The sequence below is a fragment of the Rhinopithecus roxellana genome, chromosome 12, assembly GCF_007565055.1.
Source record: "Rhinopithecus roxellana isolate Shanxi Qingling chromosome 12, ASM756505v1, whole genome shotgun sequence".
Lineage (NCBI taxonomy): Eukaryota > Metazoa > Chordata > Mammalia > Primates > Cercopithecidae > Rhinopithecus > Rhinopithecus roxellana.
In genome coordinates, this window is record NC_044560.1 from 60,006,024 (window position 1) to 60,032,014 (window position 25,991).

A 25,991-nucleotide genomic window follows, 5' to 3' on the forward strand; every position below is an offset into this window, starting at 1 on the left:
AGAGGTGTCATGTAGTTAGCTTGAACTCAGCCATGGTGCAGTATCTACACAGTGAAAATTAGCAAAATTGGGGTTTTTCATGAATAGCTGGTTAAACAATCAACAGCACACCACTAGCTGTTAACATACATAAATAAAGACTCATGGCAGTCCTATAATACATAAATATTTTTGACACGGGGTCTCAGGTTGAACTCAAGGTTCTGGACTCAAGGGTTCCTCTGGCCTCGGTCTCTCGGGTAACTAGGACTACAGATGCCTGCTACTGTGCCTGACATAGTCCTTCATTTTGTGTGTGTGTGTGTGTGTCTCACTCTGTCACCCAGGCTGGAGTGCAGTGGCATGATATCAGCTCACTACAACCTCTGCCTCCCAAGCTCAGGCGATCCTCCCGCCTCAGCCTCCTGAATAGCTGGGATCACAGGCATGCAACACCACACACATAGCTGATTTTTTTTTCTTTTTTTGTAGAGATAGGGTTCACCACTTTGCCCAGGCTGGTCTTGAACTTCTGGACTCAAGCTATCCTCCCACCTCGGCCTCCCGAAGTGCTGGGATTATAGATGTGAGCCACCGTGCCGGGCTTCAGTCCTTATTTTTTAAATTTTTATTTATTTTTATTTTTTTGAGACAGTCTCGCTCCATTGCCTAGGTTGGAGTGCAGTGGTGAGATCTTGGCTCACTGCAACCTCTGCCTCCCGTGTTCAAGCGATTCTCATGTCTCAGCCTCCAGGGTAGCTGGGACTACAGGCGTGTGCCACCACGCAAGGCTAAATTTTGTATTTTTAGTAGAGACAGGGTTTCGCTATTTTGGCCAGGTCCTGGCCTGCCTCCGCTTCTCAAAGTGCTAGGATTGCAGGTGTAAGCCACTGCGCCAGGCTTCGGTCCTTAATTTTTTTTTTTTTTTTTTTTTTTTTTTTTTTTTTTTTTTTTTTTTTTTTTGAGACGGGAGTCTCGAATTGTGTCGCCCCGTGGATTGCGCAGTGGCGCGGATCTCGGTCCTTAATTTTTAACTGTGTAAAAGAATTCTGAGACCAAAAAGTCTAAGAATCACTTGGTACAGTGATTCTTTATCTATGGAGCTAGAAAGTCTTACTAGGGGAAAAAGCAAAAAAAAAAAAAAAAAAAAAAAAAAGGGACTTTGGACTTGCAGACACTCAACCCTATCAAATCTTTTGCAGAGATTCATACTAAGTTGCATTTACCAAATGCCACCACTGCCATTCTCCCATGGGGGTCATTGTTGACCTAGTCTTTCCCCAAAGACCAGGAGGGTCTGGGGTTGAATGATGAACTTCTTCTTAAATCTGAAGAGCCCAGAGGCTGCTAGGAAGGGAGGGGCTGCCACTTCCTCTAGCAAACACCAAAGATCTCTCACCTTAACGTCCTATAGCTACTTGTGGACCAAAAGGGAACTTCAAGGTACTGCTAGGAAAAGAATGGCACCAGATCAAGCTTTCCAGATAATGGATTCCAACTCCAGCAAGTGGGATAAGAGGTTCATGACACAAATGTATTTGTATTAGGTGACTCAATCACCAGGATACCAAGATCTGTTACTTTCACAAAGTGCTCTGAGGCAACTTAAATATGGAAGGAACTTCAGGGCCAGCTCTTCCGCTCCAGGCTCCTTTTTAACTATTTAATGTGGTGTGGAAAATATCAGCTTGCTGAGGATTATGATCTCAATAGAGAGCTCCTTGGGAAGGAAAAGGCTGAAATTTTAAAAAAAGATCTTCATTAAAGAATAGGGAGTTGATTATGTTGCAGAATCATATCTTCTTGTTTTGTGACACATTGGAAACATAAACTTTAGAGCTTTTTTTGTCTCCACAGCACAGAGGTCTGATTGCTTCTGTTTAAAAATAGGGATCTGCTGATGGATTCCAGCCAACTTCTTAAGGTCTGTGTCTGAATACATGATTGTTTCTTCCTTGAAAGCCTCCCCAGGCAACATAGGAGGCTTTGTCATCTGGGGCAGGAGACTGTGGCCACATACACCTGATTATCAAGAGCCTGAAGCAATTCCCAGTGGGCTGGTCCAGTGGTTGAAATGGAAGCCCCTGGATAAACCAACAGCTGGCAGCCTGTGTTTGTGCAAGCTCTGCAAACCAATGTCATAACAGATGCCCCAACCCATTCTGCAGTTCGGAGTATCAACTGGGGAGAAACTATTGCCCGGACTCAACATTCTGGATTCTTGAAATGTCATTTTTCCAGGAACACCAGTGTCAAGCAGATGGACCTTTCTGTGCTTTACTAGTAAAGTTCCATGAGGTGACACGTTGCACAGCACAGGTGTTATATAATTTCCCAGCATCCTCTTCAAGGATGGAACCTCTAGTGAGGCTGTATTCCTTTGCTACTTCAGAAAGCTTCTGTGTGGATTTACCAGAAATTTTCGCTGCAAATTCAGAAAAATATTTTATGCCATATGGAGAATTAAAGCATCCTAGCAAAGAAACTATTTTGGCTCCTTTTGTTGCTGTTTCCCGGACAAGGCTACAAGCTCGCGTGTTGTTATCTGATTTGATGAAGAAACTTGAAGCTGGATGAGGGCCAAGTGGAAAGTTGCCCTGGCTCTCCTGGGAAGCACCAGCAGTGGCACTGGCTCAGTGCAGGTGTCCCTGTATTACTTTTCTAAGTCACAGAAACATAAAAATGTTAATGTTAAAGTTATCCTAAAGCTTTTTTTTTTTTTTTTTTTTTTTGAGTCTTGCTCTGTCGCCTAGACTGGAGTTCAGTGGCACAATCTCGGCTCACTGCAACCTCCGCCTCCCGGGTTCAAGCGATTCTCTTGCCTCAGCCTCCAGAGTAGCTGGGACTACAGGCGTGCGCCACCACGCCCGGGTAATTTTTGTATTTTTAGTAGAGACGGGGTTTCACCATGTTGGCCAGGCTAATCTCGAACTCCTGACCTCAGGTGATCCGCCAGCCTCCACCTCCCAAAGTGCTGGGATTACAGGCATGAGCCACCGCGCCGGCCTCCTAAGGAATTCTTAAGACTCTCCTCCCCCAGTACATCTGCTAACCTTAAGTTGAGAAACACGGATTTTCAGGACTGAATCGATGTGAGAGGTGAGGGAAAAGGAAAAATCCTGCTACAACGACTCCACAATGTCTGGTCTGGGAGTGCTTGGTGATCCTATTAACTGAAATCAGAAAAAAAAAAAAAAAAAAAAAAGGAAAGAAAGAAAGAAAGAAAAGATACATTCAGGAGAAATGATGAGGTCAGTTTTGTTTAGTCTCAATTTGAGTTTCCTACAGTCATTCCCTTTCTGGTAGACTAAGCTGGAGGTGGAGATATTTGGTAGACAGCAACGTCTGTGAACCCGAGAATGTTGATGTGGCCATACAGGAAGAACATGCAAAGCTAAGTAAGAAGGGAAGTTAGTCGAGGAAAAACTGTCGGTGAATACAATTCCTGGAGAGTAGCAGTTAGCAAGGAGCAGGGTGGGGGATGGGGAGAGGAGAGCTAAGGAAGCTAAAAGAGGACAAAATTTAAGAAGAATGAAATGGGCAACGCAGATCAAGTAAGACAAAGACCTAAAATAATTACTTGTATTTGGTAATTAAGATATGATAGTGATTTCACTCCACTGTAATTGCATAGTAAGTGAAATTTCAGTAGAGTGTGGGGGCAAAGTCTGATCACTGTGCGTCTAAGAGCAGAGAAGAAGTGAGGAAATTTCGTAGCTAATAATTCAAGACTGTTCTGCTTTGTTGTAAAAAAACGTAGTTGGAGGCGACTGTACTTGAAAACAATGCGGTAAACGCGAGGTGGGGAATTGAGGGAACTCATTCTTCACACCGAATGGCCTCAATTTTCTTTGTACTATATGAGGTAAGGTCCTCTGTAGAGACTAAGAAGGGCAGAGCTGGGGCAAATGACTTTGGAGGCGTGCTGAATGTTGGGAGAGGAAGCGGCCCAGGAAATAGACAAAAGGAAAACTCAGAGGTGCCGAGGACCCGGTTGAGGGTGTTTATGAGTTCAACGTAGCACCAAGCTCAAGGTTATGTGACTTTCTCTTCCAATTCTGCCCTGCAGAGTGTAAGACGCAGAAAATGCAGACGAAGGTTGACTTCTACTTAAATCCCTATCCCCAAAAGCCCAGACGTACGGACTCGAAGGCCTGTGGCCAGATCGTGCGTGGGTGCCTACTACAGATTTATGAAAAGCACAGAAGGGCCAGCGTGTTTGCCTTCTAAGGCGTACTGTTCCGTAGCGTCGGCATCCTCAGGCCTTCACGGAAATCGAGCCATTTTTCACAAGGAGTGGGGATAAACCAGGTGATCGGATGAGGGACTACGCGTAACTTTCTATCCAGATCCATCCCGGAGGAGGCTGGGCGGGCGGACTGGCGGGCGGACGGGCGGGCGGCTGCTCCGGTCCAGGGGTGGAGGTCGGGGCCCCGACCCGACGCAGCCAGGCGGAAGCGCTGCTGCCATTGGCCCAGAGGCTGCTTTTACCTGCGCGGGGCCGAGGCGCAAAGTCCGAGGCGCCGGCGGGGAGGAGGCGGCGGCCGGCAGCGCAGGTGGGCCCGCGCCCTCGGCCCTGCAAGATGCCCCTGAGGCTACGGGGGAAGAAGAAAGCCAAGCCCAAGGAGACCGCCGGGCTGGTGGCGGGCGAGCCGACAGGCGCGGGCGGCGAGAGCCTCTCAGCGTCCCAGGCTCCCCCACGCAGGCTGGTCTTCCACGCGCAGCTGGCGCACGGGAGCGCCACGGGCCGAGTGGAGGGCTTCTCCAGCATCCAGGAGCTCTACGCCCAGATCGCGGGCGCGTTTGAGATTTCGCCGTCGGAGGTAAGGCGTCAGGTGCTCAGGCTCTCCCGCCTCTTGGCCGCGCCGCGCGGACTTCGGTGGGCCTAGGAGGGTTGAGCGGCGCTTACCGGAGCGCGAAATCCAATGCCGTGTTGAGTCCGCCGGGGGCGTCCCGGGGGGAAGTGAGTGGGCCTTCCCGGGAAGGGAAAAGGTAAGTTGGCACGACCGGAGGAAGTCACATTCCCCCTTTCTCCGAGATCTGGCCTTTGGGAAGCGGGTTGGGGGAGGCAACCTTTCTTCCGCTTGCAAATGTGTTTGCTCCAGATGTCTCGGATTCCGCCGGCCGTTCAAGGTGTGAGCACCTTCCCAGACTAGAGATCTGGCGGGGCAGGTTAATACCCTCCACCTCATCTGGACGTTACTCTCCTGTTTCCTCCGCAGGCGTGAGAGTCACGCAGGTCATCTCCCCAGATTAACGGAAAAAAAAAAAATTCAAGTGCCTTCCAGGTGATACCCAGATTAAATGGGGGGAAAAATTGAAGAGCCTTCCAGGTAATACGAAACGGAGGCCCACTTTCCCCCAATCTGTCATTTCTAACATCAACACCAGAAACCCTTTCGTGGTATTTCCAAGAAGTTTAAAAAGCTGGGCTGTTATTCCAAGAGTGGATAACCTAGAGATTCATACTTAATCACATGGGACTAGTTAACAAAATTTTCTTGAGGAAAATCAGCTCTTTTACATCATAATCTTAAAACGGGACTGAAATTTGCTTTAATTAGATTGCATGCGGGCCTGGAACTAAGTTTGACACAGGCATGACCGAAAGCACTAGTTTATGTGAACGTTTATGTGACCACTTTATTTGTGCTAACCCAAGTGAACTGCAAAGGTAGGTGTGAGAAGTTAGCTCAACAAAATATTTTGTCCACATTTCTAGGAAAAGCACGTTAATTTTGTTGCCCTGGACTCTTAGGAGTGCAGAGAGCTGTCTTTGAGTGGCACACAGCGGCACCTGGAGTTCTTTAATTAGTTGTTTATCAGGTCTGTTCAAGGGAAATTGAGATCAAGGCAAAATTCCAAGAGGAGACGAAAGAGCTTAAAGTGTAACCCGAAAGAGTTTAAAGTGTAACCCTTTGTTCTTTCGAAGTTCCCAGGTACTAAGGGGCAAATCGCAAACCCATCTGTGAATTATTTGTATTGATATAGGATACTAATAATAATACTTTACATTTATATAGGATTTTTTTTTTTTTCAAGAAACACTTTCACAGGACACTTTCCTTTGATCTCTAGGGGAGGCAGGTGGCAGGTTAAACACGATAACTTGGACATGGACCCAGGTTCTACCATTTATGAGCTGTGTGGACTTGAATGAGTTTAAATTCTCTCAGTTTTAGCCATCTATAAATACTTGTCTTGAAGAGTGTTGTGAAGAGTGGAGTCTGTTTGTAAACGTATCAGATTGCATAGTTTATGGTCAGGGCTTAATACATGGTAACTAAAATTATTAATACCTAACAGTTAAATGAAGGGCTGAAGTGCAAAGTGATTGGCCCTTAGCCAAGGTCACATATCTAGCAAGAAAAAAACTGGGCTGTAATTTAAACTTGGATCTTCTGATTCCTAAGCTAGTGAGCTTGTTAGTATACTTAACTGACAGCTTTAAATGTCTTTCCTGTAACCAGGGACTTCAGTTTTAGTTACAGATGGTCCTGGGTTTATGATAGTTAGACTTCAGATTTTTGACTTTGCCATGGATTTATTGGGATGTAACTTTCTGGACTTAAGATTTTTCCACTTTATGGGTTTATTGGGGGGTATTAAATGCATTTTCAACTTATGATATTTTTGACTCACAATGGATTTATTGGGACATAACACCTTGGTAAGTAGAGGAGTATCTGTATTTTGCATTAACACTTCTCCTCATCATTATATATGATATTATTCTGAGCTCAGGGTACATGATTTTTATTCAATCTACTTCATCCCTAAGAAGTAAGTATTATTATTAATATCCCCACTTTACAGAGAGGAAACAGACTTTGAGGTTCAGAATTTTTTCAAAATTACACATAGCAAGTGGCAGAGCCTGGATTTGAACTCAGTGTATCCTTTTTTTTGTTTTCTGTTTTTCTTTTTTTTTTTTAATGAGATGGGGTCTCACTCTGTTGCCCAGGCTGGAGTGCAGTGGTGTGATTGTAGCTCACTGCAGCTTCCAACTCCTAGGCTCAAGCAATCCTCCTGCTTCAACCTCCCAAGTAGCTGGCACTACAGGCATGTGCCACCACATCTGGCTAATTAAAAAAACTTTTTTTTAGAGATGTGGTTTTTCTACGTTACTCAGGGTGGTTTGAACTCCTACTCTCAAGTGATCCTCCTACCTCAGTCTCTTGAATAGCACAGACATGGAGCCATTGTGCCCATCTTTTTTTTTTCCCTCCCATGAAGATATATTGTTTCCTAAGTTTTCCAGAGTCTCAGCAATAGTTTGTTAGCCAGGTTCAACATTTTCAGTGCACTGACTTGCAAGGTCAGTTTCCAAGATAATATACACGAGGTGTTTTCATGTGTTACCTCAAAGTTTATAACATTTTATAACTCCAGTATATATGTATTTTACCATGTTTATGCATGTAACCAACAGTAATGCAAGTTTTCCATCTGGATAAAAAAAGTTAATTATATGCAGGATAAAGTATTGGTCATCATAGCATAGTATGCATAATATTTCAGTGGTTCACTTTGAAACAGAAGTAACTTATTAAAATGAAATGCACACCAAGGAGATTCCATTTCGTAGCCCATTTCCTCAGCAAGAAATTACCTCAGCAATAACGATGTAAATAACTTTTTTTGCTGATTTTTGTTTTTTGAGATGGAGTCTTTTTTTTTTTTTTTTTTTTTTTTGAGACGGAGTCTTGCTCTGTCGCCCGGGGCTGGAGTGCAGTGGCCGGATCTCAGCTCACTGCAAGCTCCGCCTCCCGGGTTTATGCCATTCTCCTGCCTCAGCCTCCCAAGTAGCTGGGACTACAGGCGCCCGCCACCTCGCCCGGCTAGGTTTTTGTATTTTTAGTAGAGACGAGGTTTCACCGTGTTAGCCAGGATGGTCTCGATCTCCTGACCTCGTGATCCGCCCGTCTCGGCCTCCCAAAGTGCTGGGATTACAGGCTTGAGCCACTGCGCCCGGCCGAGATGGAGTCTTGTTCTGTCGCCCAGGCTAGAGTGCAGTGGCACAATCTTGGCTGACTGCACCCTCCACCTCGTGGGTTCAGGTGATTCTCCTGCCTCAGCCTACCTAATAACTGGGATTACGCACCACCATGCCTGGCTAATTTTTGTATTTTTAGTAGAGATGGGTTTCACCATGTTAGCCAGTCTGGTCTTGAACTCCTGACCTCAGGTGATCTGCCCGCCTCGGCCTCCCAAAGTTTTGGGATTACAGGTATGAGCCAGTGCACCTGGCCTAGAATTGTGATTTTTAAGGTGAGATTTTATCCTCACAAGCATTCTATTATTTCTCATAAACAGACCAACCTTCTTTTGACACCTGTTGCCATCCCCTGTATTACCACCTCATTTCTGCTTTATAGCAAAACTCCTCAAAAGTTGCCATCTCTGAGATACAATTTGTATCTCATTTTCGGCTCTAAACTTTTCATGGCTTCCCCTCTCACTTGGAACAAACCAAAATACTACGATGGGCTGCGGGCTCTGTTACCTCTTCAAAGTCATTGCTCCTTCTGCTCCAGCTAGCCTGGTCTCCTTGAATGCTGGAGCCTTAAGACTTTTGCTTTGGTTTTTGCCTCCGCCAGAACCTCTTCCTACAGAATGCCCTTCCTTAAGTCTGTTCAAATGTCATCTTCTTGGTGAGGCTAGCACTGATCGCCTCTAGGTACAGCACTCCCTATTCCCTTCTCTACTTAATTTTTCTCCATAGCATACTATCCTATGTATATTTAACTGATTTTGTTTATGGTCTGCCCCCCTGCCCCAATAGAAGCTCCATAAAGGCAAGGATTTTTGTCTTTGTTTACTGATGTGGCCCTCAAGGGCCTAGACTGTGCCTGAAACATAGTTGGAGTTTAAAAAATATTTGTTGAATAAAAGGATCCTCACAAATTCAGTAGTTAAAATCCAGTGTCTTTAGCATAAAGCTTTAGTATTGGTTACAATACTAATATCTTATGTAGGTGTTAACTTTTTTTATGTTCTGCTATGAGGTAAGAGAGTAGCCTTTAGGTGGGGGTAGTGAGGAACATCACTCGTATCTTTAAAATTTTTTGAAAATAAATGTATATATTTAAGGTATACAACATGATGCTTTGATATAGTGAAATAATTATTACAGTCAAGCTAATTAATATATCCATCTTTGAAATTATGAAACTCGAGGCTCTGTTTGCAAGCAAAGTCACTTCCTAAATGAGTTACAGCATATGAGGAGCTGCTTCCTGAGGCTTCCGAGAAACTGCTTCCTTTTCTGAACTTGCTGACACTAGCACTGAGCTCTTTTGAAAGTCAATATTCTGTATTTATGTGGTACTTCTAGAAGACATGAAATGTTCTGCAGACTTTATCATTTCCCAGCAGTGCGAATAACTGGCAAGTGGAACTGTTATCTTTCTGGTTCACACATGGGAAACTGGGACGAATAGAGCAAAATAGGGTTTTACTGACTTGCATATAGCACCCCCTGCCCTGGAAAAACGAGTTACAAAAATCTACAAAAAATGAAAGAATTGGGAATTGGGCATGAATATTACTATTGAGATCTGAGGAATATGAAGTAAGCCCATCAAAATTGAGTAGAAAAAGTGTGAGAATCAGTCCCTGACATCTGGTAGCGGCCTTGGCACTTGCAGGAAGGCCTTGGCGTTCTGTTGCACATAAACAATCGCACGCAATGGCAACAGCAGATAAGACTGCTCTGACTGTGGTAATTTCTCCTACTTTACAGATAGGTTTACTAAGATTCCTGGTCATAGAATTGCACCCACTTCCTGACAGCACCCTATCCAGAACAAACCCATGCTTTGGACCCTCTCCCAGATCACCTAACACAAGCCCAAATCCTTTCTAATGTTTCTTTCTGAAACCCCCAGGATCTCCCATAGAGTGCTGTCACCCTCCTCACAAGGAGGAATAAACTGCAGGTGAGAATTCCTGGTGGTCTTTGCCTGGAAGGTATTGATAGTTATCACTTGTCACTGTTGGGTTATTACAATGCGGATTCTAAAGAGGCAGCCTTAATTTGGTTTCCCTGACTCCTCTCATCCTCTTTTAGTATTTTAATGCTGTGATCATACCAGTCTAATCTTAGCACTTTTGGAGGCTGAGAATTGAGAATCCTTGAAGCCAGGAGTTTGATTGACAACAGCCTGGGCACTGTCGTGATACCCTGTCTCTAAAAAAAAAAAAAAAAAGCCAAAAATAAAAAAAAAAATTAGCCAGAGGTGCTGGTATGCACCTGTAGTCCCAGTTATTCAGGAAGCTGAGGTGGGAGGATCACTCAAGCTGGAGTTTGAGGCTGCTGTGAGCTATGATTGTGCGGCTACACTCCAGCCTGGGCAACAGAGCAGGACTGTCTAAACAAACAAAAACCTGCAAGGGCTCCCCATTACTTACAAACCAATGACTACTAGCCAAACAATATCTCATATTCCTGTCTGCCTCTTGAGTCCTCTCCTATGCCCACTGTTCCAGTCTCACTTCTTAATAATCCCTTTTACATTCAACAATATTTAACTGTTTCATTCCGTTGTGCTTTTTCTCATGCTGTTCTTTGTTCCAGTAACTCCTACTCACTTTTCTAGTCCCGTAATTTCCTCCAAGAAGCCTACCCTGTGAATCCACAAATCTGAATGCCCGCTATTGCATGATTTTTAACATAGCATTTGCACAGAAGATTGAATTTAGTGACTCCTCCATTTCTTCCTGAGGGCTGGGACTTTTTTCCTTTTTAAATCTTGTTCCTAGATGGTTAGCTAGATGGTTTAGCTGCTCCTTGAAAGTTTACTAAATAAAAGTAGATAATGGATATAGTAGGAGAGGCCGCTGAGGACATAGATAGTAGTAAGACTACCAATGTCCTTGAAGTTGTATGGATTTTATTCTGTAAGCAATGAGAATAACTCAGATCTTTTTCGGAAGAAGCAAGGATCCCTGATATGTGTTTTACAAAGTAGAAGCACACTCAACCATTCATTCTCTGTATTTTCTTTCTAAATAACATTCAGTTTAAATGGAATATAATGGTATTTTCTGGATTTACATCATACCATCTGAGAAGTTATAAATATATCACAATCATTACGTAGGCTTGATATCCCCTCCTGAGCACCAGCCTCATTTTTATATGAAAAATTCAGGCAAGAGAAACATGACTCATTTTGAGAAGTGGGAGGAGGATCCAAGCAGCTGCCTTATAGACCTCATTGCTGTCAGGAGGGTATGAAATGGATAAGACTGCTGTTGTGCTAGAAGTACCCTGAAGAAGATATCTGAACAACCCTAAAGTAAAGTTTACACCCTTGGGCAGGGGTAGACTCCTCTTCAAACCCTGGCTACCTGTAGGTTAATAGCTAGCCCTTTCATGTTCTCTCACCTGCAATCACCAACCCAGCTATCCTGAGTGGAGTGGAAGGCTCTTGCAGGCTATCTTGGGCAATTTGTATGTATGTATATGTCTGTCTGGCTGCTGTAACAAACTACCATAAACTGAGTTGCCTATAAACAAAAATTATTTCTGATAGTTCTGGAGGCTGGGAAGTCCTAGATTGATGTGCCGCCAGTGTGGTATCTTGTGGGAGCCCACTTCCTGGTTCACAGACAGCCATCTTGTTGCATGCTCATGTGACAGAAGGGGAAAGGGAGCTCTCTCTAGGGCCTCTTCTATACAGGCACTAATCCTATTCCTGAAGGCTCAACCTTCATGACCCAGTCACCTCCCAAAGACCCCACCTCCAAATACCATCACCTGGTAGGAGGTAGGGGATTAGGCTTGGGGACACACACACATTCAGTCCATATAAATATTTATATTATTAAAATGTATAGGGAGGTAAGGAAGCTTAGGACAGCTTCTGCAGCTGCACAGTCAGGTTCCGTGGACAGTTGATACGCTGATCATTCTGTTCAGGTTAAAGCAGTAGCTCTATACTATGGAGAACTGAGAGCAAGTCTAGTTGTCCTTAGCCTTCCATCTTAGCCTCTCTCCCTCCCTACTTACTCTACTCTTGACTGATTCTTCTCATCCTCTTGACTTTGCTCCTCCCATTATTACCTCACCCCCCTGTGTCTTTGTGTTTCTTTACCTTTCTACTTTCTGTGCCCTGCCTGTGTGTCTTATTAAACTTCCTAAGAAAGAGTCTTTGTTGTGTCAGGGTACAGCACAGGTGGGACAGGACCCTCGGGCCTGTGGGTCTCTGGTCCAGCCTACAGGGCCATGCAGTACAGACGTAGGGGAGCAGTTGATAAGGAGTCCTGCCGGAGAGGGCTGTGCACATGGCAGATATTCTGAGACATCTTGATTTAGGGGAATGTAAATAACAGACACCTTCCATGGCCTGTTTAGAAAATGAAACTGTTTTCCGCTCTCTATGACCTTTATGCATTGTTCTCTGGAAATCTGGACATCTGGAAATCTCTCCCCTACTCTTTCCCTGTTAACTCCTACTCGTGCTGCAGGACTTGCGAGTCATTACCTAAAGCCTCCTCACTACCTCAGGACTGGGTTCTGTGCCTATCCTCTAAACTTCCATAACTCTTATCAGACTTAATGGTCATTGTTGCTTTAATGTCTGTCTCTTCCATAAGATTGAGAGCCACTCTGGGCAAAGACTGGTGGTTAGTATGCAGTAAAACTTATGGCTGGGCATAGTGGCTCACGCCTGTAATCCCAGAAGTTTGGGAGGCTGAGGCAGGAGGATCACTTAAGCTCAGGAGTTCTTGACCACCTGGGCAACATGGTAAAACCCCATCTCCACAGAAAATACAAAAAAAAAATTAGCTGGGAATCGTGGTGTGAGCCTGTAGTCCCAGCTACTCGGGAGGCTGAGGTGGGAGTATGGCTTGAGTCTGGTAGGTGGAGGTTGCAGTGAGCTGAGATTGCACCAGTATACTCCAGCCTGGGTGACAAAAGCCCTGTCTCAGAAAAAAAAAAAAAAAGAAAAAAATTATTACAGAAATTTTAAATACATGCAAAATCAAGGAAATAGTGTAATTAACTCCATGTTCCCAGCTCCGACAGTTGTCAACATTTGCCAAGATTTCTTTTCTTCCCTCATTAACAAAATTTTTATTAAATATAACACAAGTAGAGAAAAGCACATAAAACAAATGTGTAAATTAATGGATAAATTGAACACCCTTGTAACCACACCTATGTTAGGAGATAGACTTTATCAGTCACCTGAGAATCTTCCATGTGCCTCTTTCCACCTGCACCCAAGAGTAACCACTGTCCTGACTTTCATGGTAATGAATCCCATTATATAGTTTTATCATTTATGTGCTTTCCTAAACACCGTAATTCAGATTTCTTTTAAATATGTTTTTGAGTCTTTCTTAATCTATATATTCCCCCTCGTCTTGTTCTCTTTCCAGTGTATTTGTTGAAGAAGCCAGATCTTTTACCCTGTGTGTTTCACAGTTTGTTTTTTGCTGATTGCGTTCCTGTAGTCTAGTTTGGCATCCCCTGTCACTGTATTTCCTATAAATTAATAGTTGTATTCTAGATTTAATCAGATGGGGTTTGATTTTTTTTCCCTGATGAGACAATATCAAAAGTGTAGTTAAAATTTTATATTGAGGCCGGGCGCGGTGGCTCAAGCCTGTAATCCCAGCACTTTGGGAGGCCGAGACGGGCGGATCACGAGGTCAGGAGATCGAGACCATCCTGGCTAACAGGGTGAAACCCCGTCTCTACTAAAAAATACAAAAAACTAGCCGGGCGAGGTGGCGGGCGCCTGTAGTCCCAGCTACTCGGGAGGCTGAGGCAGGAGAATGGCGTAAACCTGGGAGGCGGAGCTTTCAGTGAGCTGAGATCGCGCCACTGCATTCCAGCCTGGGCGACAGAGCGAGACTCCGTCTCAAAAAAAAAAAAAAAAAAAAAAATTTTATATTGAATGAATAAAATCAACAGATAAAATAGGGGTCTTACCTTTTAAAATGTCGTCAGTTCTCTCTACTAGAATAGACTCCAGCCCATTTTGGAAAGTCTCTTCTATGTTTTTTGTTTCAATTGTCTGTTCAGTGAAGCAACTGTGTTTTTTTTGGAACCCTCTGAATGTATGGCTGGGACTATCTGTGAGCCCTTCATCCCTAAGAAACCCTCTCAGCTATACCCTCACCAGAGCCAGATGTGCTTTTCCTACATATGAATGCTGGCAGAATTTTTTTGATGCATTGTAATTGTACATATTTATGGGGTATGTGTGAGATTTTGATACAGGCATGCAATATATAATGATCAAGTCAGGGAATTTAGAATTACTGGTGGAATTTTAATTTTTCAAAAGAAATCACTGTAGAGATATTTCTTCCTGTTAGGTGTATAAAGAACCAAATACTGGGAAGAAAGAACTAAAAACCCTCTAATAAAAGGTGTGTATCATGTCAAAAAAGTTTACTTTTATCATTTGTACATGTTACAAATTTATAACTGGAAAGAGTGATTATAACACAGTTTTAAAATGGAAGGTAGATTAGGCTGTTCAATCTTATTCTTCATTAGAAAACTTATTGGTTATTGGCTTTATGCCAGTCACTGCCCCAAATCTTGGGATACATCAATGAATAAAATAGACAATAATCCTTGGCCACATGGAGCTTACATTCTAGTCCTCCATCCTAGGAGATGCGTACTTCTTGAGTCAATGAGACTGGATGCAATGGACATTGTTGGGTTATTCTCTGAACTCTTATAAATATAGGTTTTCTTTTTATATGCACATTTCTTGCCTTAAGGACCTAGAAAAAAGGGCCTAGGAGCTTTTGCTAAGCAAGAGGAAAACAAGTATGTTTATGCTTTTTGCTGGAAAATGTTCCATCATTTATGTGGCCACTCTTAATACCTCCTCTGTGCCATATACTCTTAAACCTCCCTTCTGTCTGGAAGCATTGAATTATAGTATAGCTTAGTGGTTAGGAGTGCCGCTTACTATCTATGAGACCTTGGGCAAGTTATTGGCTGCTCTTTGTTTCTGTTCCTCATCTGTAAAGTGGGGTTAATGATACTTCTCATCACAAAAGGTTGTTGTGAGGGGTACATGAAAAATCATGTATGTCAGATCAGTACCTGGCACATAGTAGGTATTTTTTAAATGGTAGTTATAATTCTAGAATTGGAAGAGCCTTCATTGTATTCTAACTTTTGAACCTGTTTACCAGATAGACAACTCACCTTTAGTTACTTTTAACTGATTTTTTTTTTTTTTTTTAACTGAAGGATTCACTCAGAGTGCTTATTAGGAGTTCAGCATTGTGCTTGATGCTGGGAGCTTAAAGGTGAAGATGACATAGCCCCATCCTCCAGTCAAGTGCAGTTCAATGACAAACACTTTGATAAGCTAGTGCAGGTTTCCTAAAATGTGTTCCAAGCAACATGAATCCCTTGACATATTTTAGAAAAAATGCCTCCAGTTGTCAAATAACTTTGGGAACTGTATTTTGTAAATTCATAATACGTATTAAAGGCTTTGAGAAGTCCACTAAAAATTTAAAAATCCAAGAATCTTGGTGCTTATTATTTCCCACGCTTGAGTATGGAGCTTTCCCTTTTTTCCTGCATAACAAACACTCCGTGGACCAATATTCCAAGATATATACTTCAAAAAAAACGCTGGTATGTTTTTTCAAAAACTATTCATCAGTTATTCTGTGATAAAAAGGGACTCTGTGATAACTCATAACGTTCTAACTATTTTTTTTTTTTTTTTGAGACGGAGTCTCGCTCTGTCGCCCAGGCTGGAGTGCAGTGGCCGGATCTCAGCTCACTGCAAGCTCCGCCTCCCGGGTTTACGCCATTCTCCTGCCTCAGCCTCCCGAGTAGCTGGGACTACAGGCGCCCGCCACCTCGCCCGGCTAGGTTTTTGTATTTTTTAGTAGAGACGGGGATTTCACCGTGTTAGCCAGGATGGTCTCGATCTCCTGACCTCGTGATCCGCCCGTCTCGGCCTCCCAAAGTGCTGGGATTACAGGCTTGAGCCACCGCGCCCGGCCCACGTTCTAACTATTATAGTCAACGCCCATTTATCACCGAAGAACTCTGCCAAATGGCTTCCATTTTGTCCTTGTCCTTTACTGATCCTTTTGCCGCCCTGTCCTCCTCACTATCCAACTTTGGGCAAGTCTTCCCTCTTGTTGTGGTGGGTGAACAAAGCCACTTGCCTCTTAGAATCACCTTGGTGACCTTTTTAAAGAACACAGGCTTCTGGGCCTCACCCCTGCAGATGTTGACTAGATGTTGTCATTTTTAAAAGCTTCCCTGATATACTTAGGCGGCTGGCTTGTCATCCATTGGTAGGTTGTGTGTTTGGGAGCCACTGAATTAAATGAAGAGATCCAAGGTCTTTTCTAGCTTGAATGTTCCTCTAGAGCTTGTGCATTCAATTAAAAATATTCCATTGTCATCTTTACGTACAAAGTATTGAGGGACATACAACAATGACTATGACAGTGTTTTGCAAGTGGATTGACTATAGAAATCCTTGAAATGGTAGAGACCCTGGTGTATCTGAAGTCATTTAGGCTGGGTGCAGTGGCACATACATGCCTGTAATCCAAGTACTTTGGGAGGCCAAGGTTAGTGAATCCCTTGAGTCTAGGGATTCAAGACCAGCCTGGGCAACATGGTGAAACCCCATCTCTACAAAAAAATACAAAAATTAGGCAGGTGATGTGTGCCTGTAGTCCCAGCTGTAGTCCCAAGTTGAAGCTTGGATAGGACTCAGGAGGCTGAGGCAAGAGGATTGCTTGAGCCCAGGGAGGTTGAGGCTGCAGTGAGCCATGATCATGCCACTGCACTCCAGCCTGGACAACAAGAGTGAGAAAGAAACAAAAAACAGTAACAAAAAGAAAAAAAGAAAAAATAAATAAAGTCATTTAGAGATCACTACTTGTTAGAGACGTGCCAGACAGAGAGTTTAAAACTGAAGTGCTGATAGCACTCTGTGAATTAGAGATAAAAAATGAAGATGTAGTATTTTTGAACTTAATGAGAACTTTTGGAAAATAGAATTCTATGAATATAATTCAGTAAGGCATAGTAGTATAAACTTGAAATAAGAATTTTTAGAAGCTAAAGCATAGTCTCTGCTTTTCTGACATCAAATTTAATGTTTGGAAATTTGGGATGGTGATGTCACATGAATTTGTTTATAGTTGCTTCAAAGCTTAATGGGTAAAGGATATAGGTGGGCTGTAATCAGTTCATAAGATCTATTGCTAATCTAACCTGTCTCATCTCTCTTTTTTTTTTTTTTTTGAGACCCTCAGTGATCATCACTTACTGAAGCCTCAACCTCCTAGGCTCAAGCAATCCTCCCACCTCAGCCTCCCAAGTAACTAAGATTATAGGTGCGCACCACCATGCCTGGCTAATTTTGGTGTTTTTAGTAGAGATGTGGTTTTGCCATGTTGCCCAGGCTGGTCTCAAACTCCTGAGCTCAAGCAATTCTCCTACCTCAGCCTCCTAAAGTGCTGGGATTATAGGCGTGTACCACTGCAGCCAACTGACCCTCTTTCATCTCTTGATTTTACCTCAGTGTTAACTGCAACCTACCTCTCAAGTCCTCCTCTTCCCATTAACCTGTTGGCTCTCAGTTAATGAGGGCATCCATAATGTTTGACCAGAGGCTACCAAAGGAAAGTGATCTCTTGCTTTTGTGTTGCATTCATTTACTGAAGTTACTAGCGGAAATTACTCTCTATAAAACTGAAGTCCACAGTGGAGCTACACAGTAAATGATTATTTTAATTGAAAAAGTAAGGTATATAAATTGAATTTTTATATGGTAAACATCCAAAAAATGTGGGCTACCCAGAACTGTCTACTGTAAACACTTTCTTTACTGTCCTTCGAGAAAAATACTCTATACATTTGTAAGTGTGTGTGTGTGTGTGTGTGTGTATGTAAAACGTTCATATCTGTGTGGGTATATGCCCCCACTTTATCTTCTTTTTTTTTTTTTATTTAACTCAGGAGCATATCGTATTCTGTATGGTTGGTAGTGGGAGAAGAAGAGGAGTAGCCCTAAGAGAGAAATGCTGAGGCCTGGGAATGGCAGTCACTGTATCCTTGCAGTGTCTCATAGGGCCACCAGGGAGTCCTTGTGCAAGGAGAGCTACCACTGTGTCTTTAATGGTGATTAACCAAATTTTAATAATTTCTAAGAAGTCTGTTTCCTGAAAGGGTTTCCTGTGCTGCCTTTGTTTCCCTGTGTCTCCTTAGTGTAAACCCCCATCACCTGACATAACCAAACATGTTCCTTGATGCTGTTTATTCAGAGAGAAGTAACTAACAAACACCTTTGGGCTAGTTGCTCACTCAGACAAAGAAAAGAGGAAGCCAACTGAAGGTGGATGGCTCTGTCACTGCTTGTCTGAATTGGGATCCAAGAAACTGGCCTTGATTACTCATCTCAGAAACTCTAGCCCTGCTGTTTAGGGTGTGCGGATTATTCTGAGGTTTGGGTGATTAAAATATGGAGTGGAAAGTTAAAGGGAGTTAGAGCTTTGTCAGTGGTAGAATTTTTTTTTTTTTTTTTTTTAGACAGAGTCTCCCTCTGTCGCCCAGGCTGGGGTGCAGTCGTGCAATCTGGGCTCACTGCAACTTCTGTGTCCAGGGTTCAGGTGATTCTCCTGTTTCAGCCTCCCGAGTAACTGGGACTACAGGCATGAGCCACCATATCCAGCTAATTTATAATCAAGTGTTCTTTACACTAATTTTAAACACTGAGTTAGGCCCCAGGTTCAAGCGATTTTCCTGCCTCAGCCTCCTGAGGAGCTGGGATTATAGGTGCACACCACCATGCCCGGCTAATTTTTGTATTTTTAGTAGAGAGAGGGTTTTGCCATGTTGGCCAGGCTGGTCTTGAACTCCTGACCTCGGGTTATCCGCCAGCCTTGGCCTCCCAAAGTGCTGAGATTACAGATGTGAGCCACTGCGCCCAGCCTGAATGTTTGCTTTTTAGAAACATATTTGACTCTCTGTAAGTGTTGTGGCTAAGAGGCTTAAGAACTCAAGCATTCAGAATGTGTATTTGCTATGTGTATAAAAATCTCCCTGGAGATAAATCAAAGCACATGGAGAGGGATGACTAAAATCCAGGCCCTACATCTCAGTCTATAAAAGTCACAGGTTCTTAAATTACAGTGTTAAAGTAGCCTTAAAGGGATACACAGTAACAAGGTTGAGGAAATGATAATTGTGTATTCTTTTTTTTTTTTTTTTTTTTTGAGACGGAGTTTCGCTCTGTCGCCCAGGCTGGAGTGCAGTGGCCGGATCTCAGCTCACTGCAAGCTCCTGCCTCCCGGGTTTACACCATTCTCCTGCCTCAGCCTCCCGAGTAGCTGGGACTACAGGCGCCCGCCACCTCGCCCGGCTAGTTTTCTGTATTTTTTAGTAGAGACGGGGTTTCACCGTGTTAGCCAGGATGGTCTCGATCTCCTGACCTCGTGATCCGCCCGTCTCGGCCTCCCAAAGTGCTGGGATTACAGGCTTGAGCCACCGCGCCCGGCCGATAATTGTGTATTCTTAAAACAGTTTACATATCTATATATTTCATTAATGTAGTAGTGGTTGTATAATTGGTGTTAACACTGTGTCCCTCATGATCCAGGGCCAGAACCTTAATTTAACCACCTGAAGCTTCTCACATTTGATACTAGCAGTGTGTTCTGGGTGTGGTTGGGTATTAGATGCTGATCATGATTCATGTTATTTCCTTCCTTCTTCTGTGTTCTCTGTGCTTTCTCCTTCCTTTCTCCACTTTCCTGCCTCTATGTAAAAGTGGGTGGAGGGAGGGAAGCATATCGTAAGAACTGAGGAGAAGGGAATTACTGTGTTTTTTTCTTTTCTTTTCTTTTTTGTTTATTTGAGAGGGGTTCTCAGTCTGTCACCTAGACTGGAGTGCAGTGGCACAATCTCGGCCCACTGCAATGTCTGCCTCCCAGGCTTAAGTGATCCTGTCACCTCAGCCTCCTAAGTAGCCAGGACCATAGGTGTGCACCACAGTGCCTGGCTAATTTTTTTATTTATTTTTATTTTTTTATTTTTGGTAGAGATGGGGGTTTCACCATGTTGCTCAGGCTGGTCTTGAACTCCTGAGCTCAGGTGATCCACCCACCCAAAATGCTGAGATTACATGCATGAGCCATCGTGCTTGGCCAAGGAATTATTGTTGAACAACTATTAGCACTTAACCTATGCTATCTTAACTAAAATGGTAATTCTTGCCAGAACCCCCAGAAATTGTTACAATATGTGGAAGAGGCAACTGGAGCTTAGAGTAAAAGTAAATTACTCAAGTTGCACAACCCAGAGGGATGTCATTGCCTTGAGGTCTATCTGACGTCAAAGTCTGTATTCTTTCCTTTACACAAGTGATTCTTAACCTTAGCAGATCCAAAGGCTTTCTGTAATAACAAGTATTTTGTGATACCATCTTTACTGTCCTGAAATAGGATTTTAAACAATGTTTTCTACCTATACACATAATTAATTCCTTAACTCTAATATTAGAAACAAATATGGATTTTAATATCCAAGTATTTGGATAAGTTTTCTTAAAAGGCATCAAGCAGTCGGGTGTGGTGGCTCATGCCTGTAATCCCAGCACTTTGGGAGGCCGAGATGGGCGGATCACCTGAGGTCAGGAGTTTGAGACCAGCCTAGTCAACGTGGTGAAACCCCTGTCTCTACTAAAAATACAAAAATTAGCTGGGCGTGGTGGCGTGCACCTGTAATCCTAGCTACTCAGGAGGCTGAGGCAGGAGAATTGCTTGAACCTGGGAGATGGAGGTTGCAGTGAGCCTATATTGCGCCATTGCACTCCAGCCTGTGCCACAAGAGCTAACCTCCATCTCAAAACAAACAAACAAAAAAATCCAAACAAAAAACATGAAGCAGATGCTTGTATCTACTTATAGTGAATACATTTGGATTTGAAAAGAGTAAGAATAAGATGAGATTCAGGTTACGTCCAGTGGCTCATGCCTGTAATCTCAGCACTTTGGGAGGCTGAGGTGGGCAGATCTCTTGAGGTCAGGAGTTTGAAACCAGCCTGGCCAACATGGTGAAACCCATCTCTACTAAAAATACAAAAATTTGCTGGGCATGGTGGTGAATGCCTGTAATTCCAGCTACTCAGCTACTCGGGAGGCTGAGACAGGAGAATCGCTTGAACCTGGGAGGTGGAGGTTGCAGCGAACTGAGATTGTGCCACTGCACTGCAGACTGGGTGACAGAGCAAGACTCTGTCTCAAAAAAAAAAAGAGATTCAATTGATTGTTTTTGTCTCTTTTTCTTCATACTCAACATTTTAAATGAAGAGATATTAATATTTGTAAATGCTCATCGAATTACCACAGTGCAACAACAGAAGCAGACTGATATAAAGGTTTTATGTTATAAATCCAAATAACACGGGCAGCATTGCTGTCAATGACTTGATTTTCTGAAATGATAAATAACTCTTGGAAAGGCACTGCATAGCAAAGTACAGTCTTCCCTTGATTTACATGGTAATTGCAGCCCGTAGAAATTCAGAATAAAAAATACTCTGTGTGTAACACAGAATTGGGGCTAGGCTTAAACAGTAATAGTTTCCCCCAACCCTTCCAGCACAAATGTCTAATAGGACATTTGAGCATCATGTGGAATGCAAAGCAGTTCTTCATCAAGCTGGACTTCTCAAGAATTGCAATTCATTCAGAATCCTTGACCCATGCCCTCCTTCCCTCAAATGCCAGTGGTGCCATACAATCATTTTAACAACCAAAGAGACCCCTTGATATTTCCACCTGTTTTCCTTAGAAGCCAGTATTGACTCTCACCTCCAGCAACACTGCTTTATACCTGGATGCTAGAGGTTAAGTAATTGTCCTACACTGTGAAGTTAGAAGATGATAAAAAGGGAGGTGCAGGAATGAGTGGGGATGGGAAACAAGAAGAGGGCGAACAAGGAGAAAGACCTCCTGTTGGTTTTGTACTTTTAGTTTTAGGATCCATCTTTTTAAAAATGTTTTTTAGAGAGAGGGTCTCGTTCTGTCACCCAGGTTGAAGTGCAGTGGTACAAGCATAATTCAATGTAACTTTTTTTTTTTTTTTTGAGATGGAGTCTCGCTCTGTTGCCCAAGCTGGAGTACAGTGGCGTAATCTCAGCTCACTCCAACCTCTGCCTCCTGGGTTAAAGCGATTCTCCTGCCTTAGCCTGCCAAGCAGCTGGGATTACAGGCACATGCCAGTACACTTGGCTAATTTTTTTGTATTTTTGTAGAGACGGGGTTTTACTATGTTGGCCAGACTGCTGTCAAATTCCTGACCTCAAGTAATCTGCCTGCCTTTGCCTCCCAAAGTGCTGGGATTATAGGTGTGAGCCACTGTGCCCGGCACTCACTGAAACTTTGAACTCCTAAACTCGCCTCAGCCCACAAGTAGCTAGGACTATAAACACAAGCCACCACACCCAGCTAATTTTTAAAAATTTTTGTAGAGGTAGGATCTCACTATGTTGCCTAGGATCAGTCTTACAGTACTGTAATTAAAAGAGTAGGACATGTGTTTGGCTTGTTAAATTTGTGATGTTCTTCCTATGCACTGACAATGGTCAAGCTGAGAACCAAATCAGGAACGCAATTTCATTCACAATTGCCACATCAAAACAAAACAAAAAACCCCAGGAATACAGTTAACCAGGGAGGTGAAAGATCTCTACAAGGAGAATCATGGAACCCTGCCCAAAGAAATCAGAGATATCACTAACAAATGGGAATAGGAAGAATCAATATCACTAAAATGGCCATATTGCCCAAAGCATTTTATAGATTCATTGCTATCCCTATTCAACTACCAAGGACATTCTTTACAGAATTTAAAAAACCACTATTTTAAAATTCATATGGAACCAAAAAAGAGCCTGACTAGCCAAGGCAATCCTAAGCAAAAGGAACAAAGTTGGAGACATCATGCTGTCTGAGTTCAAACTGTACTATAGGGCTATAGTAACCAAAATAACTTGGTCCTGGTACAACAATAGATACATAGACCAGTGGAACAGAAAAGAGAACCCAGAAATAAGGCTGCATACCTACGACTATCTGGTCCTTGACATACCTGACAAAAGCAATAGGGAAAGGATTCCCTATTCAATAAATGGTGCTGGGATGACTGGCTAGCCATATAAAAAGACTGAAGCTGGACCTTTTCTTTACACCATATACAAAAATTGAATCAAGATGGATTAAAGACTTTAACAAAATCCCAAATTATAAAAGCCCTGGAAGACAACCTAGGCAATATCATTCTGGACATAGGAATGGGCAAAGATTTCATGATGAAGACATCAAAAGCAATTGCAAGAAAAAGCAAAAATTGACAAATTGGATCTAATTAAGCTAAAAAGTTTCTCCACAGGAAAGGAAACTATCAGCAGAGTAAACAGACAACCTAGAGAATGGGAGAAAATATTTGCAAACTATGCATCTGAAAAAGCATCTATAAGGAAAGTTACAAGAAAGAAAAGCCCATCTTCATTAAAAAGTGGGCAAAGGACATGAACAGACACTTTTCAAAAGCAGATACACATATGACCAACAGTCATATTAAAAAAAGCTTAACATCACTGATCATTAGAAAATGCAAGTCAAAACCACAGTGATATACCATCTCATACAAGTCAGAATGGTTATTATTAAAAAGTCAAAAAATAACAGATGCTGGTAAGATTGCAGAGAAAAAGGAACACTTTTACACTGTTGGTGGGAGTGTAAATTAGTTCAATCATTGTGGAAGATAGTGTGGTGATCCTCAAAGCCCTAAAAACAGACATACCATTTGACCCAGCAATCCCATTACTGGATATATACCCAAAGGAATATAGATCATTTTACTGTAGAGACCTGTGCACATATGTTTTCATTGCAGCACTATTCACAATAGCAAAGACATGGAATCAACCTAAATGCCTATCAGTAGTAAACTGGAAAAGAAAATGTAAATTCCATATACACCATGGAATGCTATGCAGCCATAAAAAAACAAGATCATGCCCTTTGCAGGAATGTGGATGGAGCTGGAGGTTATTATCCTTAGCAAACTAATGCAGGAAAGGAAAACCACATACTGCATATTCTCATTTAAATGTGGAAGCGAAATGATGAGAATGCATGGACACATAGAGGAACAACAGAAACTGGGGCCTAGTGGAGGGTGGAGGATGGGAGGAGGGAGAAGATCAGGGAAAATAACTAATGGGTACTAGGCTTAATACCTGGGTGATGAAATAATCTGTACAACAAACTCCCATGACACAAGTTTATCTGTACAACCTGCACATGTATCCCAAACTTTAAATTAAAAAAATATGTAAAATTGAATAGTGATTTTAGAAAAATTTATGATGTCTCAAGCTTTTGTAATATCTTGAAATGTCACCTGTTGCTGTGGCTGTTTGACAGGTTTATAGAGTCCTATAGCAGGTGCGAAAGTTAGGGTGGAATGACAGGGAAGCATAGGGTTTGAGATCAGATGGGGAGGAGGGTTTCAGGGTAGGGTGGCCTATCCTGGGTTTGATTCCTGGAGATGACACCTTCTAGCCATTTTCTCACTGATAAAATGTACAATGAATTACCTTATAGGACTGTTGTGAGAATTAAATGAAATAGCATGTTAGGTGTCCAGAACAATGGTACAATGGTGCAATAAATGTTACTCCTCTTTTCCTCAAAATAGATGGTGGATGACACTTATTTTTGCAAATTTTTCTTTTTTCTTTCTCTTTCTCTCTCTCTCTCTCTCTCCCCCCCCCCTCTGTTTCTCTCTTTCTTTCTCAGAATCTTGCTCTGTTGCCCAGGCTTAAGTGTAGTGGCGTGGTCTCAACTCACTGCTACCTCCCACTCCCTAGTTAAAGCAATTCTCCTGCCTCAGCCCCCCAAGTAGCTGGGATTATAGGTGCCACCACCATGCCCGGTGAATTTTTGTATTTTTAGTACAGACAGGGTTTCACCATGTTGGCCAGGGTGGTCTCGATCTCCTGACCTTGTGATCATCTGCCTCGGCCTCCCAGAGTGCTGGGATTATAGGCGTGAGCCACGGAGCCTTGCCTCAAATTTTCTTATATTTTTTCTGTTCTAGACCAGGTACAGTTTTCATTCTCCCACCCTTTGCCTACATTCAGAAAATAAGAACAAATTTAACATCTATCTCCGTAGATGGTCCTCAGTCTAAACTACCTGCGTGGATTCTTTTATAGTAACTAGCCCGGACTCTTCTGATGAGGGCTCTTTCAATCAAATTTAGCATAAACCTAATAAGCAATTTCAGTCAACTAAATTGAGCATTTCAGTTAAACTTGGGCAGTAATACATACGCCAATTTATTCAGAATTGTTTTGTATTGCATTTGTCAATGCTTATTCTTCTAAGCCAAAAATAACCTTTTAGTAATACACGTAGTTCTTTCTGTCGTATTTCTAGGCATAGAGAGTACCTGTGACAGAATTTGTTTCAGCATGTAATTCTGTTATTCAACTTCCTTCCCCCACTGAACATTTAGAGTTAATATCCAACTCTCCCCATACTCATTAAGTTTCCTAGAATCTTGGTCATTATGCTCAAGTTGTGGGGACTCGTATTTTCTCCCAAGAAGCCCAGGATTAGGGCATGTGGGGAAGATGACTTCAATACCACGGGATAGAATAACTCTACCACTGCCTTTCCTCAACATCCAAATCACATGATTTTCCTTTTATCCCATGCTGTCTTAGTCTCAGCATCTTGAAGTGGGAGCATTCTTATTTGATCAGCTTAATATAAACAGGTTACCATATAACTGATATTTCAAACCAACCTAGATGCTTCAGAGAGTGAAAGAATATTTGTAATTTCTCTGGAACAACAGGGATAAACTGGGACCTAGAGTTACCCCAGTTATAACCAAACTGCTTGCTAGAAAAGGAGAAAGAAGAAAAATATGATGTAAGAAAGTTTATAATTATTAATTGCCA

At 42.6% G+C, this 25,991-nt stretch overlaps 1 protein-coding gene and 1 pseudogene across 1 annotated transcript in view; one reads left to right on the forward strand and one right to left on the reverse strand.

Moving 5' to 3' along the window:
• Window positions 1-1,759: 1,759 nt before the first annotated feature.
• On the reverse strand, window positions 1,760-4,334 carry LOC104676009 (annotated as a pseudogene).
• Window positions 4,323-25,991, forward strand: part of GIPC2 (GIPC PDZ domain containing family member 2) — a 99,546-nt gene continuing 77,877 nt past the window's right edge. The window contains exon 1 of the mRNA XM_010380657.2: window positions 4,323-4,802. Coding sequence (XP_010378959.2) covers window positions 4,563-4,802 — 240 coding nt within the window. The 5' untranslated portion in view covers window positions 4,323-4,562. The remainder of the gene's footprint in view (window positions 4,803-25,991) is intronic.